This window comes from Limanda limanda, chromosome 13 (assembly GCF_963576545.1).
Source record: "Limanda limanda chromosome 13, fLimLim1.1, whole genome shotgun sequence".
NCBI classification, from domain to species: Eukaryota; Metazoa; Chordata; class Actinopteri; order Pleuronectiformes; family Pleuronectidae; genus Limanda; species Limanda limanda.
The window spans coordinates 2,906,562-2,923,982 of NC_083648.1; the positions used below are offsets into that span (position 1 = coordinate 2,906,562).

General features: G+C 44.8%; 1 protein-coding gene across 2 annotated transcripts; it reads left to right on the top strand.

Moving 5' to 3' along the window:
* The first annotated feature begins 500 nt into the window (after positions 1-500).
* LOC133017782 (ATP-dependent 6-phosphofructokinase, platelet type-like) lies at positions 501-17,171 on the top strand. 2 transcript variants are annotated; one of them, XM_061083970.1, is made up of 22 exons: positions 503-574; positions 1,675-1,752; positions 1,859-2,048; positions 2,141-2,306; positions 3,210-3,254; positions 3,363-3,471; positions 3,995-4,090; positions 4,372-4,464; positions 4,707-4,832; positions 4,982-5,046; positions 5,209-5,278; positions 7,249-7,395; positions 9,205-9,275; positions 9,354-9,441; positions 10,339-10,491; positions 12,843-12,995; positions 13,897-14,061; positions 14,604-14,665; positions 15,198-15,309; positions 16,087-16,186; positions 16,306-16,411; positions 16,711-17,171. In XM_061083970.1, the coding sequence occupies exons 1-22, from the start codon at positions 503-505 to the stop codon at positions 16,859-16,861; spliced, it is 2,418 nt and encodes an 805-aa protein (XP_060939953.1). In that variant the 3' UTR covers positions 16,862-17,171. The 2 variants fall into 2 exon arrangements, with proteins under 2 accessions (XP_060939952.1, XP_060939953.1); XM_061083969.1 differs by lacking the exon at positions 10,339-10,491 and having other exon boundaries at positions 501-574.
* The last annotated feature ends 250 nt before the right edge of the window (positions 17,172-17,421 follow it).

A 17,421-nucleotide genomic window follows, 5' to 3' on the forward strand; every position in this document is an offset into this window, starting at 1 on the left:
ATATCTCAGACTATGACTGTCACTGTTTATGTGAAGTTTCCTACATGTTTCCATAAGGATCCGACTGATATTGATCTCTGATATTTGGGAATCAGATTCAGATATATTATCCTGAGTATAGTGTTCATCATTTTTCATGAGGTTAGATCAATCTGTCATTTCTGGATAAGGGTGTTAAATATCATTTAGACACAAATCAAACATTTTAATGTCTGCTGATTTTAGAGCTCCACTGTTTTATTGATCAAGAAAATTTGAAAGTATGATTGCAATTTTTTGATAATGGTTTTTTAAGAGGTTTCACAACACACAGTTTTCTCTGGGGACAGTTCCTTCCTTCACCGAATCCTCAACAAACACTTTGTCCATTTCAAACTCATCCATCTCCCATTTTGTACGTCGATCCTCTTCAACCAATCAGCAGTGGCTCTGGTCTCTTGGTGACTTGGCCGCTTGTGTCCAGACACAACCACCAACACCTCTCTGTCCTTTTTCTCCAGGTATGAACGCAGCCGTCCGGGCGGCGGTCCGGATGGGGCTCTACGTGGGCGCCAAGGTCTTCTTCATCCACGAGGTGAGACGAGACCCCCGGGGACGAGACCCCCGGGGACGAGACCCCCGGGGACGAGACCCCCGGGGGGACGTCTGTGTCCTCTGTCTCACTCTCACACAATGAGCTGAGTCAGAAGGGACGAGTCTGTGAATGTGGCAGCCGGATCCTAGAATCAAATATCAGATATAGATATAGATAATGACAGATGTAGATATGTAGATGTAGATAAAACATAGATAGACTCAGAGGGATGGATTTATTCCTCACTAGCTTCTTATCTCCAGTGAACTGAGGTGATCAGTGGTTTAGAAACCCTGTGACCTCAGTGTGGATTTAAGTGGATTAGCTTCTCACTCTCATCTTCATCAGCCTCGAATAACCAGCAGGCTCTGAGTAACCAGAGCTGAGGCCAATGATGCCTTTATTTTGGCGAGGACTTGTGCTCAACATGTTCTTTTCCTGTTTATATTATATTTTAGAATTATCCCTCTTCGTTAGCGAGTCATCCTCAAACTCTTCTACAATAATCTATTACTTTTTTATTGTTTGTGTGCAGAGCTTTTTTTAACAGTCTGTGGTGCAGAGTGTTCATCCTGCCTGGTTTATCTGCAATGACGGTTTTATAGTTGATTGATTTTCAACTGAAACTGAATTTACTTTATTACTGTTCACGTGTGGTTTATATATAAGTTTTTAACCACATGTCGACTGTTTTCTGAGGTTTGTTGAGCAACCTACGCAACGTAGTTCAGCTCGATGGGAAACATTACAGCAGCAAATCGAGCGTTGCTGTTACTCTGTAGACAAAGTGCGAAAGACTAAGTGATTCTGTGAAACGTGGTTACCATCAAAACGACCTGGGGGCCTTTTAGACCCGAGGTTCGACCCAGTTGACAGATGCTTTAGTTAATCTGAGGACCTAGAAGAAGACATGTTCAACCGACCCACTGACCGCTACAGAGCGCCTGTTCACTTATTATTAATCTTTGAATACATGTCCAAATCGCACCAGACTCGACAGCACATATCTCTGGGCCGCCAGGAATACACGAGCCAAGTGTGAAGTGTATTCAACATAGTTTCAACATGAAGATCCCTGTCTGATGTGCTCCTCCTCCCAGGGCTACCAGGGGATGGTGGACGGGGGGGATAACATCGAGGAGGCGTCGTGGGAAAGCGTCTCCAGCATGTTGCAAGTGGTGAGCAGGACGCCATCCGTGTTTCCTCTTCTCTTCTGAAAACGTGAGCGGTTATTAAAAGCATCCACCCGTGTGCCATCTCCTCTCTGCTGTGTCCGGTCCTCAGGGCGGGACGGTCATCGGCAGCGCTCGCTGTAAAGAGTTCCGGAGCCACGAGGGCCGGCTGAAGGCCGCTCACAACCTGGTGAAGCACGGCATCACCAACCTGGTGGTGATCGGAGGAGACGGCAGCCTGACCGGAGCCAACCTGTTCCGAGAGGAGTGGAGCAGCCTGCTGGACGAGCTCCTGCAGGGAGGTGAGGTCTCGCCGCCGCCGGACGGGTCAGAGCGTCTCTCGCCCAGGTGTGGACAGGACTCACCGACTCTCTCTCTCTGGTTTGTGTTTCAGGTCTGATCGACCAGGAGGCGACACGCGCCAACTCCCAGCTCCACATCGTCGGCATGGTCGGCTCCATCGACAACGACTTCTGCGGCACGGACATGACCATCGGCACCGACTCGGCCCTGCACCGCATCATCGAGGTGGTGGACGCCATCATGACCACGGCTCAGAGGTGAGAGAGATGAGTCCAGGTGTGACCCAACAAAAGAACGAGCAGGAAAAGAACCAGAGATGAATGAATATTACAATTTCCAAGTTAAATGTATTTTGTTACGTCCGGCCTCGATGAGTCGTTTTCAAATTTGGTTCAAACATTAACCGGGACTCAAACATCAACTGATTCGATTCCAAAGGTCATAGGTCAAATAAAACGAATATGCATAATCAAAAACCACGCTGGCTGATGAAGGCAATGTTTCCATAAGGACCCGACAGATGTTGATCTCTGATATTTGGGAATCAGATGCAGATACGTTGTCCTGTGTATATTGTTCTTCCTCACACTGCAGAGACGAGCTCACTGAGGTCAGATCAATCTGTCATTTCTGGATCATGTTGTTAAATGTCATGTAGACACAAATCAAACATTTTAATATCTGCTGATTTCAGAGCTCAACTGTTTTTTACAATCAAGGAAATTTGAAAGTACAATTATAGGTTTTGTTAATGGTTTTTTAAAAGGTTTCACAACCCTCTTTGATTTCAACAGACTTTACACACAGTTTTCTCTGGGGAAAGTTCAACAAACACTTTGTCCATTTCAAACTCAACAGACTCTCAGAGGTGAGAGACATGAGTCCAGATGCGACAAACAAAAGAACGAGCAAGAAAAGACCAGAGATGAATGACTATCACTTTACACAAACATGTAAAATGTAATTTGTTACGTCCGGCCACAGGAACTGACTCATGTAGATCTGTCCTCCTGCGACTGGAAGGACGTTGAGAATAATCAGGGAACATTTCATTGTCTCTACAAACCTCAGAGAGGAGGAGAACCTCAGGGTGAAGGTTTGAGGTTGAGCTTCCACTCACATGTGCTGTGTCTTGTTTCTGTGCGTTTGTTGTTTTCCAGCCACCAGAGGACATTTGTTCTGGAGGTCATGGGCAGACACTGCGGGTAGGAACCTGTCTGTGTGTCAGATTACATCAGTGCACTGCACACGCATATGAAAACAAATACACACAAACCAGTGTGTGGTGCTTTAACATGAACCTTGTGGTGCAGGTACCTGGCGCTGGTCAGTGCTCTGGCATGTGGAGCAGATTGGGTCTTGATCCCTGAAATGCCACCAGAGGACGGCTGGGAAGACAACATGTGTCAGAAACTGTCTGAGGTAACACACACACACACACACTCACACACATGTATGTATGTCAGGACCACAGCTGATGGAATAACTGCATCAAAACAAATTAATAAAGATGTTAAAAACCACATCAGTGAATCAAACGGCTTCAAACAGTAAAATATGAAGTGAACTCTCGAAGCTGAAGGAACCTGCAGACGACTCGAGTGAGTTGATGCTGTAAACACGACCTCAGGATACATCACATTTCATGGAAGAAGGTCTCATGGAAAGCAGGAGTTATATTGACTGTAAAACCTGTGACTCTGGTGGGACTCGAACCCACAACCTTCGAATAGCATCTTGTTCTAAGATTAATTTACAGTAATTTATAGATTTTTTGTGTTAAAGACGTTGTGCTGTTATGTTGTTATTAGATCACCACATGTTTTGAAGAACATTATTTTTACAGGACTTTAAAACAAGTAGAATAACGTTCGATGTATATTTGACGTTTTTTTCTGTCATGTTTGGTTATAAATTCAAACTTTGCTTATTTACGTCTCTGCAGAACCGAGCTGATAAGAAAAGACTGAACATTATTATCGTAGCTGAAGGAGCCATAGACGCCCACAACAAGTCCATCACTCCTGATTACATCAAGGAAGTGAGTATGATGGAGAATCTACGTCAGTGTGGAGAAAACGCTCGTGTGTGACTTTTTCTTTTGCATGTTTCATGTAAGATCTTTTATTTTTAATTATCATAAAAACTGTTTTATCTTCATTCCCATCACATGTTATTATATTATAGATTAAATTTAGTTTTTTAAATTGTACTGTAAAGTGAGAAGAAGTAATAATCTGCTGTGGTATTTAGATCATGCATTTAACTTTGGTTAGAGCTTATTTCCCGGTGATCACCCCCCCCCCGTGTTCTGTCTCCCAGCTGGTGGTCCGCTGCCTGGGCTTCGACACCAGGGTCACCATCCTGGGTCACGTGCAGAGAGGTGGGACCCCCTCGGCCTTCGACAGGATCCTGGTAAGTCAGCACCGATCATCTTAAGTTTTATTTTATGTGTTTATTTGAGGGCTGAACAAATGGATTTGATGGATTTGTCGGTTATTTCAAAAGTTATTCTTCTTGATCAACGTCTAAAATATCCTGAGAACATGTTTTACTCCCTGAGTCAGCAGACGTTCTGCTCCTCAACTTCTCAATCTTTACCTGAGGTCATGTGTGTGACCAGTAGCCGACATTTACATGACCTTTGACCCCTGCAGGCCAGTCGTATGGGCGTGGAGGCCGTGCTGGCGCTGCTGGAGGCGTCTGCCAACACCCCCGCCTGCGTCGTGTCGCTGGTCGGAAACCAGGCCGTTCGACTGCCTCTTATGGAGTGTGTTCAGATGGTAAGAGGTGTGTGTGTGTGTGTGTGTGTGTGTGTGTGTGTGTGTGTGTGGAGTTGAGTGTACAGCCCTGAGGCCTGATTATAGCCCTTCACCTTTTCATGTGATTGACAGTTATATAAATATTCTGAACATGTGACCCTTGTCCTCAGACCCAGGAAGTGCAGAAGGCCATGGACGAGAAGAAGTTTGAAGAGGCCGTCCGACTGCGTGGGAGGTATCTGCTTCTCAATCAGTTATAAAACTACGAACAAATTTAAAACCAATATCACTTGTTCTCTTGTCTTTCTGTGTTTATTGATGAACGATTGACTCTGACGGTGACAGTGTGGATTTTGTTCTGCAGTGGATGAACTTCCTGTTTCTCTGTCTTTTGCAGGAGCTTTGAAAACAACCTGAGAACCTACCGGCTCCTCTCCTACCGCAAAGCAGACTCTGAACTTCCCAATGTAAGAAACACCTCATGATCCCAGAACAGAGAACAACTCTGATCATATCAAACCAGTGAATTCTCAACGGTTTCATTCCTCTGATGTGTTTTCCCACCAGCGGCTCAGAGATTTGTGTGTTAGCAGTCCAGGTACTTCCTGACCTGTAGTCTCTTATTTCTTTCTCTGACACTAACGCTGAGTCTGCTTCTCTGTGACTGTCGGTGCTGAGGAAGAGGAGGAGGACGAAGAGCAGCTCGTCCCTCCAGCTCCGGCCGTCACAGACAATCACAGACACTCAGTTGTGATCCGCTTCCAATGAAACTGAAGTCGCCTGTTTACAGTTTAATGTCACGGCTGAAAATGACTTTGCTCATTCTCAACTGAAAGCGTGACAGGCTCCTCCCACTCTGTTAGAACTGGCTGCTGAAGAGAATGGCTGATGCAGGTTTTTCTGAGCGATTCATCAGGTGGCAGATTGAAATCGGACGATATCCTATATATCGATATTTGTGCTTGCAGACATATGAAAACTTTTATTTTGCAGAATGAACATTTCAGGGAAAAAAAGGTTTTTCCTTATATTTCTAGTTGTATTTGAGTTTTCTTTTTATTTACAGTATATTTAAGTTTAAACTAATAATATCAAACATTAGTTACATCCATTTAACGTAAGGGTTTGATAATGACATCTTAGGAATCATATGCTAATTTAGTTTTTAATATTTATCGGTTGCTATATTGATTGATAGTGATAGAGTCCTAAATTATATCTGTTACCAGTAATATCAGGGTTTCTTAAGATGAGCTTACACATCAACTGAAGTCATTACACCCAGTTTTATATTTAAATAATCTATTTATCATCAATAAGTATAATTACATAGAAGACTTCATCATAAAGGTTTAAATTCACTTTAAATAAATCAAACCTGAAACAACACAAACATTATGAACAAAGTATTTGAACAACAACAACAATATTTAAATCTGATGTCAGGTGTTGAAGACAGAAGGTCGACAAAGCGTCTGAGAGTCAGGACAAAACAAAGCTTTGTGAAACCATCACGCAGGTTGGTGACAGTGGAAGTTACAAGTTTTCAGCAAAGACATTTTGGTGATTAAAATCTTAAATGGTACAATTAACCTTCAGGAAACTAACCTTCAGGAAATTAACCTTCAGGAAACTAACATTCAGGAAATTAAGCATCAGGAAACTAACCAGGATTTAACTGTGAAACCGGTTTCATCCACGAGATGAAACCTGGAAGTGTGTGAGCCGCTCCGGGTGCGTTTCTCCAGATGAGTTTGAGTCCGACAGGAGAGAAAACTGTCTGTGAGAGTTTTCATTTACCTGCGACCGATGAGAAGCAGCTGCAGCTTCACACGTCTTCTAGCAGCATGTGACCTCGTGCATGGGAGCTGATCTCTGGCTGCTGCTGCTGACGTCCTGCTCACTAAGTGTCTCCTCAGCCGAGACCTGGACGGTTTTACGAGGCAGTGGAGATGATGATGTTGAATTTCCAGGAGAAATGCAGAAGGACTGGGTCATAAAACGATAAAGAGAAAAATCATCAAATATCAAAATATCTACATTTTGTTGATGCTGAAAGTGTTTTTGTGAAATTTCTTTGCTGTTTGAAAAGTAGATTTTCTGCCCAATCACAAAAATGTCAAACCACAATCAACTGGCTGCAGTTTCAATTTGAAAAGAACATTGTTTTGACTTTTATAATTGATAATTTCAATCATAACTTTATTAATTATCCCCTGATATTAATTTTTTCACCCTGACAACATCTGGGCTCAGTCCTGATCTGCAGTGAATCACCTGTTCCTCTTCACTGCCTCTAAACGTCTCCTCCAAACCGAGCATCGTACAAACTGTGTGTTCACAGAATGTAAGATGTGTGCAGATGTTTCAAAATGTGTTGACGCCGAATATGACACTGTGTTGTGTGTTTATGTGTGTTTGTGTGTGTCACCCACAGAGCTCCTTCAACGTGGCCGTGCTGAACGTCGGAGCGCCGGCCGCCGGGATGAACGCCGCCGTGCGTTCTGCCGTCAGAGTGGGAATCACCGAGGGACACAAGATGTTCTCAGTCAGCGACGGCTTCGAGGGATTTTACAAAGGACAAGTGAGAGACAAGGACACAAACTGCTGGTTAATTGTCATTTATTGTGTGTTTGTGGTGAAACATGTTCTGCAGACAGAGCTGCAGCTGAGAAGAAGGAAAACTCGAATAGGAATTAATAGTTTATGAACGGGTTCAAACTTCATTTTAGATTTCAACCTTTCACAGTTTTATTTTTATAGTTTGAGTGTCTCGATATTTATCCCACACACTTTCTCTAAAAGCTTCATTTACCCAAAATATAATTGAATCACTCAGTGAACTCTTTCTTAACAAATCCACAAATTAAATGTAGGACGTCTGTGTTAATTTCCTCTAACAGAATATTGGTGTATTCACCTGTAAAAGTCTGAACTCTGGAGAATATCTTGAATGGATTTGCAGGAGGTCTCAGTTCCTTCAGGAGGTCTCAGTTCCTTCAGGAGGTCTCAGCTCCTCCAGCAGGTCTCAGTTCCTTCAGGAGGTCTCAGCTCCTCCAGCAGGTCTCAGTTCCTTCAGGAGGTCTCAGCTCCTCCAGCAGGTCTCAGTTCCTTCAGGAGGTCTCAGCTCCTCCAGCAGGTCTCAGTTCCTTCAGGAGGTCTCAGCTCCTCCAGGAGGTCTCAGTTCTTCCAGGAGGTCTCAGCTCCTCCAGGAGGTCTCAGCTCCTCCAGGAGGTCTCAGTTCCTCCAGGAGGTCTCAGCTCCTCCAGGAGGTCTCAGCTCCTCCAGGAGGTCTCAGTTCCTGCAGGAGGTCTCAGTTCCTCCAGGAGGTCTTAGTTCCTGCAGGAGGTCTCAGTTCCTCCAGGAGGTCTCAGTTCCTGCAGGAGGTCTCAGCTCCTCCAGGAGGTCTCAGCTCCTCCAGGAGGTCTCAGTGACTCTCCTCTCTCTCTCTCTGAGCTGATGGTGATAACACAGATCAACAGCCCTGATTACTGTGATCCAATTAGTCCACTCCCACAGCTGCTGCACTCACATGCACCATGTTGGATTCTGCTCATTGTGCTGCTCTCCACACACACACACACACACACACACACACACACACACACACACACACACACACACACACACACACGCTCATGAAGTCGATGAAGCCCAGAGGCGAGCTGACATGCAGCAGGATTAGATGTGATAGAGAAGTGAAGCCGTGATAAGAGACGAGAGCAGATAACTTGTCACGGCTCTAAGTTCCTGCAGCTCTCCAGGATGGAGACGCTTCACACGGATCCTTTTCTCTCATTTATCCCACACAGCGTCTCACAGCTGCTTTGTGTGTAGAGACATCAGATATGCACATCTGCCTCACTGAGTATGTCTCCTCCCAGAAATAAGTCCCTGATAATTACCTGAGTTTAATTGGCAGGATTATGTAAAAACTACCGAACACATTACAGTGTAACTTGAACGGAAGTGTTGCAGGTCAGAGAAGACCTCATTTAGTTTCGGTGTGGATCAAGATCAGGGGGCGGATCCAGATCAGGGGGCGGATCCAGGCTTTAAACTTTTCCTTCATCTGTCTGAGAATTAAAAAATTAGGCGAATTAAAGGGACTGAAATTAATGAGAGTTTGTAATTTGGTGCAGATCGGAATACAAATTTGGATCTAGTGTCGTTGGAGTTATAGTTTAGTTATTATAATTTAGCTTCAGACTCAGATGTCCATTTCAGTATATGAGAAATAAAATAAATGATTTAGGGGATTTAAACCTGTTCAGATGTTTTTCCCATTGTTTCTAAAAAAAACTCTGAGTTGGTTGTTTTGAGATTAAAACGTTTTTTGTTCCCGTTTTAGTTTGGGAACAAAAGAATAATCCCGACGTCTTTCTTTGGTCAGATCAAGGAGATCAAGTGGGGCGATGTCGGTGGTTGGACGGGACAGGGCGGCTCGCTGCTCGGGACCAAAAGGTAAATCGCTGCTATATGATATGATAAGACAAATCATTTCACGGAGTCGGACTTCACGGGAACATCTCTCTGTTCCAGAACTCTTCCAGGAAAACATCTGGATAAGATAGCCGAGCAGATGAGGATCCATAACATCAACGCTCTGCTCGTCATCGGAGGATTCGAGGTTCGTGTTTAATCTTCGATCCTCAATAATTCATCTTTCTGAACATCTCCAGTCACTCACAGTTAAACAATGATCATAGACTTATTCTGAAATGTGAAATACTTTATTCCTGATATTGTTTCATTCCTCAAAGCTAATTATAATTTAATATTTCTGTACCTTTTAAACATCATAGTCACATTTTCACCTTGTTGTCCAGTGTTTCATTTTCACTTTTTCCCTTTTTGTTCAACAATGAGTCCATTTAATCTTTAATCACAGATTCGACCTCTTTGTCATTTTAAATAGAAAAACATTTATGACTTTATTAAAAGGAAATAGTATTCGGAGACAGTTAAATGTTCCAGGCTTTCTCTTTGATTTGTTTGTAAAGACTTAAGATGAAGAAGTAGAGAGAGATCGTAGAAGCTAGCTTTATCTCTACTTGGACTCTACTTCCTGTGTGTGTCTCACTCTCCATCGGGATTGGCTCGGCTCTCTCCTCTTGGCTCCTCCCTCCCCTCCTCCCACACCTGTATTCCTCCCTGTATTGCTTTGTTTACACCACGATAGCTTTGTGCTAAAAAAACTGCCACTTAAATAAAGTTTAATATTATTATATTATTGTTATATTTAATTATATTGTTCATATTAATTCACACGTTCAACTTCCCGCTTCACATGCATTTACGTGTGACCTTACTTAGACGTCCAGGCCCCTCCCACCCCAGACCACACCCGTTTCCATTCCACATCCAGTTTTAATTAAATTATAATAATAATAATCACACTCAGCTCATCCCACCAGTTTCCCTTCGACCCCCCTTCGTCTCTCCCTCATCTTTTCATTCATCATTTTCTCGTCTCGCCACTCATCCCGAACGTTAACCAATGCGACGCTGGCTCTCACCGCTGCAGGCCTACGTGGGATTACTGGAGCTGTCCTCAGCCCGGGACACACACGAGGAGTTCTGTGTCCCCATGGTCATGGTCCCGGCCACCGTGTCCAACAATATCCCCGGGTCCGACCTCAGCATCGGCTCAGACACGGCTCTGAACGCCATCACTGATGTAAGTGAGGCGGGATCACAGTGTGAGTGTGTGTGTGTGTAGTCGGACTTCTCACACACACACACAGACACACACCTCCCAGGGTTCTGCTGATTGACAGCTCGTATCCACACATGATCAGTCACAAGGTTTATTTGACAGGTTCAGAGACATCAGCTTAAAACTACAGGATTCTCACAAAAAGGATTTTCTGAAATATCTAACTAAATATGGAATCAGTGACATAAGTTAAAAAATGTGGGAAAAATCATTTCTGAGCTCTTGGAATTTGTGGAAATTTAAGTATATTGAAAGTTTCTATTAAGTATTGACGGAATGAGGTGGAAAAAAGTAAAATCAGTTGATCCAAAACATCTCAAATCCAGAAAGTGTCCCAGGTTCAGTTACAGCAGCAATGTTTTATTTTCATTTCAACTTCTGAGAAACAAGAAAATCAAGATATTATAAATGAAACTATTACAAATTAATTACTATTAACTAATATATAAGAATAGAAAATCCTTTATTAGTCCCACAAAGGGGGAAATGGAAAGAGGATCATAGGAAAGACTTTTAGAAACAAGAAAGTCAAATTAAGTTTCCAGAGCTTTCAGGTGAAAATCTTCTGCAGAATTCGATAATCAGTAGAAACTAATATTCAGGATCTGGACGATGTCCACACACCTCAGGACACGTGAAGTGTAGAAAGCCTGAGTGTCTCTTAGTGTCTCTTAGTGTCTCTTAGTGTCTCTTAGTCTCTGGTTGTGGTTGGAGACGAGCTGCTCAGTGCAGGTAAGTGCTGGAGCATGAAGTCACGTGTGTAGCATGTTGTTAGCACGTGGCAAGTTGTGTGTTTGTTTGGTAAACAGCAGAGGACCGGAGAGTTCAATGCATCAGGGACTCGTCTGTCTCTCTCTCTCTCTTCTGTCTCGCTCCCTCTCTTCTGTCTCGCTCCCTCTCTTCTCTCTCGCTCCCTCTCTTTTGTCTCACTCCCTCTCTTCTGTCTCTTCTGTCTCGCCCATTCTCTTCTGTCTCTTCTGTCCCAATCCCTCTCTTCTGTCTCGCTCCCTCTCTTCTGTCTCGCTCCCTCTCTTCTCTCTCGCTCCCTCCCTTCTCTCTCGCTCCCTCTCTTCTGTCTCTTCTGTCTCACTCCTTCTCTTCTGTCTAGCTCCGTCTCTTCTGTCTCTTTTGTCTCTTCTGTCTCGCTCCCTCTCTTCTGTCTCTCTCCCTCTCTTCTGTCTCGCTCCCTCTTTTCCCTCTCTTCTCTCTCTTCTGTCACTTCTGTCTCGCTCCTTCTCATCTGTGTCGCTCCCTCTCTTCTGTCTCTCTCCCTCTCTTCTGTCTCTTCTGTCTCTCCTCTGTCTCTCTCCCTCTCTTGTGTCTCGCTCCGTCTCTACTGTCTCGCTCCCTCTCTTCTGTCTCTTCTGTCTCTTCTGTCTCTCTCTTCTGTCTCTCCTCTGTCTATCTCCCTCTCTTCTGTCTCGCTCCCTCTCTTCTGTCTCGCTCCCTCTCCTCTGTCTCGCTCCCTCTCTTCTGTCTCGCTCCCTCTCTTCTGTCTCTTCTGTCTCTTCTGTCTCTCCTCTGTCTTGCTCCCTCTCTTCTGTCTCGCTCCCTCTCTTCTGTCTCGCTCCCTCTCTTCTGTCTCGCTCCCTCTCTTCTGTCTCTCTCTCTCTCGCTCTCTCCCTCTCTTCTGTCTCGCTCCCTCTCTTCTGTCTCGCTCCCTCTCTTCTGTCTCGCTCCCTCTCTTCTGTCTCGCTCCCTATCTTCTGTCTCGCTCCCTCTCTTCTGTCTCGCTCCCTCTCTTCTGTCTCGCTCCCTCTCTTCTGTCTCTTCTGTCTCTCTCTCTCTCTCTTCTGTCTCTTCTGTCTCGCTCCCTCTCCTCCTCGATGGCCTCGTACACGTCCACATTTTGAATTGTCTGACCTCGTCTCCTCCGTTTATTGGACATAAAAGGAAGCGAAGCTCCGAGCGTCTGGAGTCCGTCCCCTAATCTCTATCTGTCACGTCAACACTGTCCCATGTCAGCCAGGGTGAAGCCTCCACTCCCCCCCCCTCCCCCCCCTCCCTACCTCCCCTCGGTCTGTAGGAAGCCAAAGCCACCCGTCACCCGGAGAGAGCCAGAGACACACACGCACACACACACAGACACACACACACACACACACAGACACACACAGACACACAAACTGCACGTTTTCAAACTTTTATAATGTGCAGCATCATATTGGAAACTTGGCTCCTCAGGAACCAGTGGAGTCTCTGTGCAGCATGACAGAGTAAAACCACTAGTGTCCTACACAAGGTCACATGTGTCAGAGGTGTAGTGCGCCCCCTGGGGGTTCTAACCCACTGTTGCGGCCACCAACCATCAGGCGCTCGAGTCCCTGCTGCAGCTGATCGAGGCCCGAGCCGACCACGAGGAGTTCTGCGTCCCCATGTGCATGCTGCCGGCCACCATTAGTAACAATGTGCCCGGCACCGACCTCAGCATCGGCGCCGACACGGCCCTCAACGCCATCGTGGAGGTAAGGTCCGGAGGAAGAGGTGGAAACATGGCAGCTAGACGTTTCGTAGTGTTGTAGAATCACAAATAAACGAGTGATCACGAGAGCTGGATCATAAGAGCTGGATTTTAATCAATCGTCTCAAACCATGTTTGTTCACAGATGTTTCTATAAAGAATCTGTGAGTACACGTTTCTATATTTAACAAAAGGAAAGATGCAGAACTCTGATGTGCATGTGCTCGTCTGTGATTGTTGTTGTATTGTGTTGATGAATCTTTAAAACGTGCTCGTCTCCTCCGGCTCGTACAGTTTGTAAAGTTTCCTCAGGTATGGATTTGAAACTGTTTATGATGTAAACTCTGATCTCATCTCGTTCGAACAAATCATCACAATTCAGTTCATCTCAATATCTGAATATTTATTCAGCAGAGGTACCACACTTTTAAACACTACTACACAGAAGTGATGAAGTAATAAAAGGCTTTTGTTGTTACAGTATTAAATGTTTGACATCTGGTGCCTTTAATAATCCACATGTGGATGTTACAGGAAAGATGAAGCAAACTTTAAACACTCTTAAAAAGGACGTTTTTATTTAGTTTTCAAAATCCTGCATCAACAAACATGATCCTGAGTTGGAATGTGATTGATTCAGATTTGAGGAGTGAGGCTTCACCCTGTGCACGGCTGCATGTTTGGTCTCCTTTCAGTAGCTGATCGTAATCTCGTCTCATCACAGACAAGTGAAGACATGAAACAGATAGAAGCGCATTTAGGAACCTGCAGCCTGAGGCGACTCAGTTCTTCTCACTCGTAGGATTCATTAGTTTCAGCTCTTCGTGTCAAATCGTTTTATTTTTTAATCAAATCTCCTGTGTTTTATCTTCAATAACTGTGAACTCTGTGCACGTGGGAATCAGACGTGCGACCGCATCAAGCAGTCGGCCAGTGGCACCAAGCGCCGGGTGTTCATCATCGAGACCATGGGGGGCTACTGCGGCTACCTGGCCACGGTGGGGGGGCTGGCTGCCGGAGCGGACGCCGTCTACATCTACGAGGAACCGTTCGACATCCGGGACCTGCAGGTCAGAGACCAGCCACTTCCTACAAGGGTTTTAGACCCTAACCCTAACCCATCTCGTGGCCTACCACACTCCTGACCCCTGACCCCTGTGATGAGTCTCCGGCGTGGGCATGTGACCCATGACTGGTTTATTAATAACCTCTGAGCTGCATCACTGGATGATTGACAGCTGTCATCAGATCAGGACGATTATACGCCACTGTATTTTATAAACTACAGACTTTAACTTGACTTTATCATGTAAGTTCTGTTACATTTCTTCGAATTAGTAATTTATTCCTAACACTAAATATAATAGAAAATTGATATTGTCTGTCTTTTTTAAATCTGAGTAAGAAATTTAAATAATAATGTATTTAATGGAGATAGACGGAGCCCAGTCAGGCCTCTCTGTTGTGTTTGAGGGTCTCTGGCGCCCCCTGGTGGTCCGAGCACCACCCTGCGTGTGTCTCTTTTCTGGGGAGTCGAGAGGCGAAGGTGTGATTTGGATCTGGAGCCTGAAGGTCGGAGGTCACTGCTCAACGCTCTGCTCTGTGTTTCCAGGCCAACGTGGAGCATCTGACGCAGAAGATGAAGACGAGCATCCAGAGAGGTTTAGTGATCAGGTGAGGATCCACTCGCTCTTTGTTTCTCCGGCTTCACCTCGAACTCTGAGCTTCTGACCGACTGAGGGAAGAAACTGATGCAGATATATTGAGATGTGTGATTTTTATGGTATATTTTTAATAACTAATCGTACTAAACCAGTGAGTCTGAGAATATATTTGACATCAGATCGACCTTACAGACAGTAACTCGTGTCAGGTGGTGTGTGGCTATTTATGTCCTCTGCACCATCCTGCTGTTTTCAAGCAGGTCGGAGGAAATAGGACGAAAGTAATAATTTGTACATTGTGTTTGTGTTCTTCATTATCAAGACGCACTGCAGATATAGAGATTTAAAAGGTTAGTTGAAGAAGTGCAAGGTAGTTTGGATTTGTCCAGGTTTTGAGATTCATCTGATTTCTGTCTCTCTCTGCGTCTGCACTGAAAACAAAAAGTCTTCACGAAGGAAAACCTCCACAGCGAGATCGTTATCTCTGCAGCTTTCATTTGACCTTTGAGTGAACCGACCCTTTTCAATGTCGTCGTTTCCAGGAACGAGAACTGCAACGAGAACTTCACCACGGACTTCATCTACCAGCTGTACTCGGAGGAGGGTCGGGGCGTGTTCGACTGCAGGAAGAACATCCTGGGTCACATGCAGCAGGTCGGACGCACGCCAGCAAACACACGCTTCACTGAACCAGCTCTGTCTGTTCATCTCCAGCAATCTGCAGCGTGATGACCTCTCTCAGCCGCTGTAGAAACCTCCTATCAACTGTGTCACAAGAGGATCTGTAAATGAACACTGGTCCTTTACTGGGTCAGGTAGAGCTCCAGTCTTTCCCAGCATGCACTGGGAGGGAGCTGTCCTAATCGTAGATATATATATAAAGACTATATGTCTCGTCTGCGTTGCCGGGCCAACGGAGCTGGACGTCACCACATGGCGGCCATCTTGCCAGAGGTTGCTCGCTCACCTATAACATTGTGTTGAATTTGAAACGGTCTGGTTTGTTATAAACGTCAGAGATGTAGTTATGACACTGCATAAATTATAAATTTTTTTAGAAAATAACATAATTATTCAAAAGTATGCAGTGTCATATCTACATCTCTGACCTTTATAACACAATGTTATGGGTGAGCGAGCTGCCCCCTAGCAAGATGGCCGCCATGTGCGGACGTCCGGCTCCGTCGAACGAGACATCTAGTCTTTATATATATCTATGGTCCTAATACTGTGGATGTGCTTCAGTCGAGTCGTGATCAGTTGTCACTTGGTCTCAAAAGATGAACTGATAAAATGTCACAGTGACATCTTACAATTCTGATTGAGACGGAACCTGCAGTGTGATAATTCTAGATATTTATATACATCTTCAATTATCTGTTTTAATAGTTTAGAAGCCTTATTTTAAATATATGTTCCTTCTCTCCACAGGGAGGAGCTCCGTCTCCATTCGATAGAAACTTTGGCACCAAAGTTGCAGCTAAGGCGATGCAGTGGATCACACGGACGCTCAAGGACTCGTACAAAGGAGGTAAAGCAGACTCTTACTTTGAAGAGGACATTTAATTTGTTTCTCTGGGTTCATCCGGGGATTTATTCCTAAGCACACACACACACTCGCTGGTTGTTGACGCTTGTCTCTCGATGCAGGACGAGTGTTTGCCAGCTCCGAGGACACCGCCTGTCTCTTGGGGATGAGACGCCGGGCGATGGTCTTCCAGCCCGTGGCCCAGCTCCGGGACGAGACCGACTTTGTGTAAGAGACAAGATGTTTCCTGACTTTCTTCACTTCACCATCGGTTGTACGATACTTTTCCCGATGCATTGTGGGAAACTATGAGTCCACTATAAAGACATTTAGACGACAACATGGCAAAGTCACTATAGATCAGTGAATTCAGACTCAGCCTTTGACACTTTCATATATTTTACAAACATGAGAACTGTTTTGTTTCTAACATTTAACATCTTGGTAAATAAGAACAATTTGATAAAAACACTAAACCTTTAATACTTAACACTCAGAATAAAACCCCTTTGTATTGTCTCATCCAGCCACAGGATCCCGAAGGAGCAGTGGTGGCTGAAGCTCCGCCCACTCATGAAGATCTTGGCCAAGTACAAGACGAGCTACGACGTGTCCGACTCGGGTCAACTGGAGCCTGTGACCCGGGTGCGGCCCAGAGAGAGCGCCGCCGCCATCTGAACCGACGACCACGACGCCGCCCGAGAGATTCGCTCCAACGTGAAACCAGCTTCACAAAACCGTGATGGCTCCTCCCACCAGGACTAATGACAAATAAATTATGGCAGATTTTAAAAGGCGGATGATGATATTAAAGGTTCACCGTGTGTGGATCGTGGATATTTTAGATTTTGACAGAATTCGAGGTTGGTCGTTCGGAATCGAGCTTTTCACATAATTTCAAGAAGCGAGTCTTTCCAACTTTGATTGGGGGAGGATCTACAAAATTAATTTATACCTAAAGATATATAAAGATATATAAGCACTCCTCAATATGAACTCTAAAATTCAAGTTCTGGTCCTGAAAATGTAGCTTTATCTATTTATTCCTAAGACGCCGAGCTGAGCGAACGTCCATGTTGCATCAAAACAGAAATATGGAGTCGGGTTATAACTGTCACGTTTTAAATGTCGCTTTTGTCGTTTTGATTTCCCTCTGCACTTTGAGCCCCGTGATGAATGTAATTCCCCCAAAGCTGCTGATACAGAGAGAAGGTTCCCGAGGATCAGACCCGCGGTCC

Coding starts and splice junctions, on each gene's coding strand:
- LOC133017782 (XM_061083970.1), top strand. CDS start 503: ATGAACGCAGCCGTCCGGGCGGCGGTCCGGATGGGGCTCTACGTGGGC. Junction 2,049..2,140: donor GGACGAGCTCCTGCAGGGAG/GTGAGGTCTCGC, acceptor TTTGTGTTTCAG/GTCTGATCGACCAGGAGGCG. Junction 5,047..5,208: donor GCCGTCCGACTGCGTGGGAG/GTATCTGCTTCT, acceptor TGTCTTTTGCAG/GAGCTTTGAAAACAACCTGA.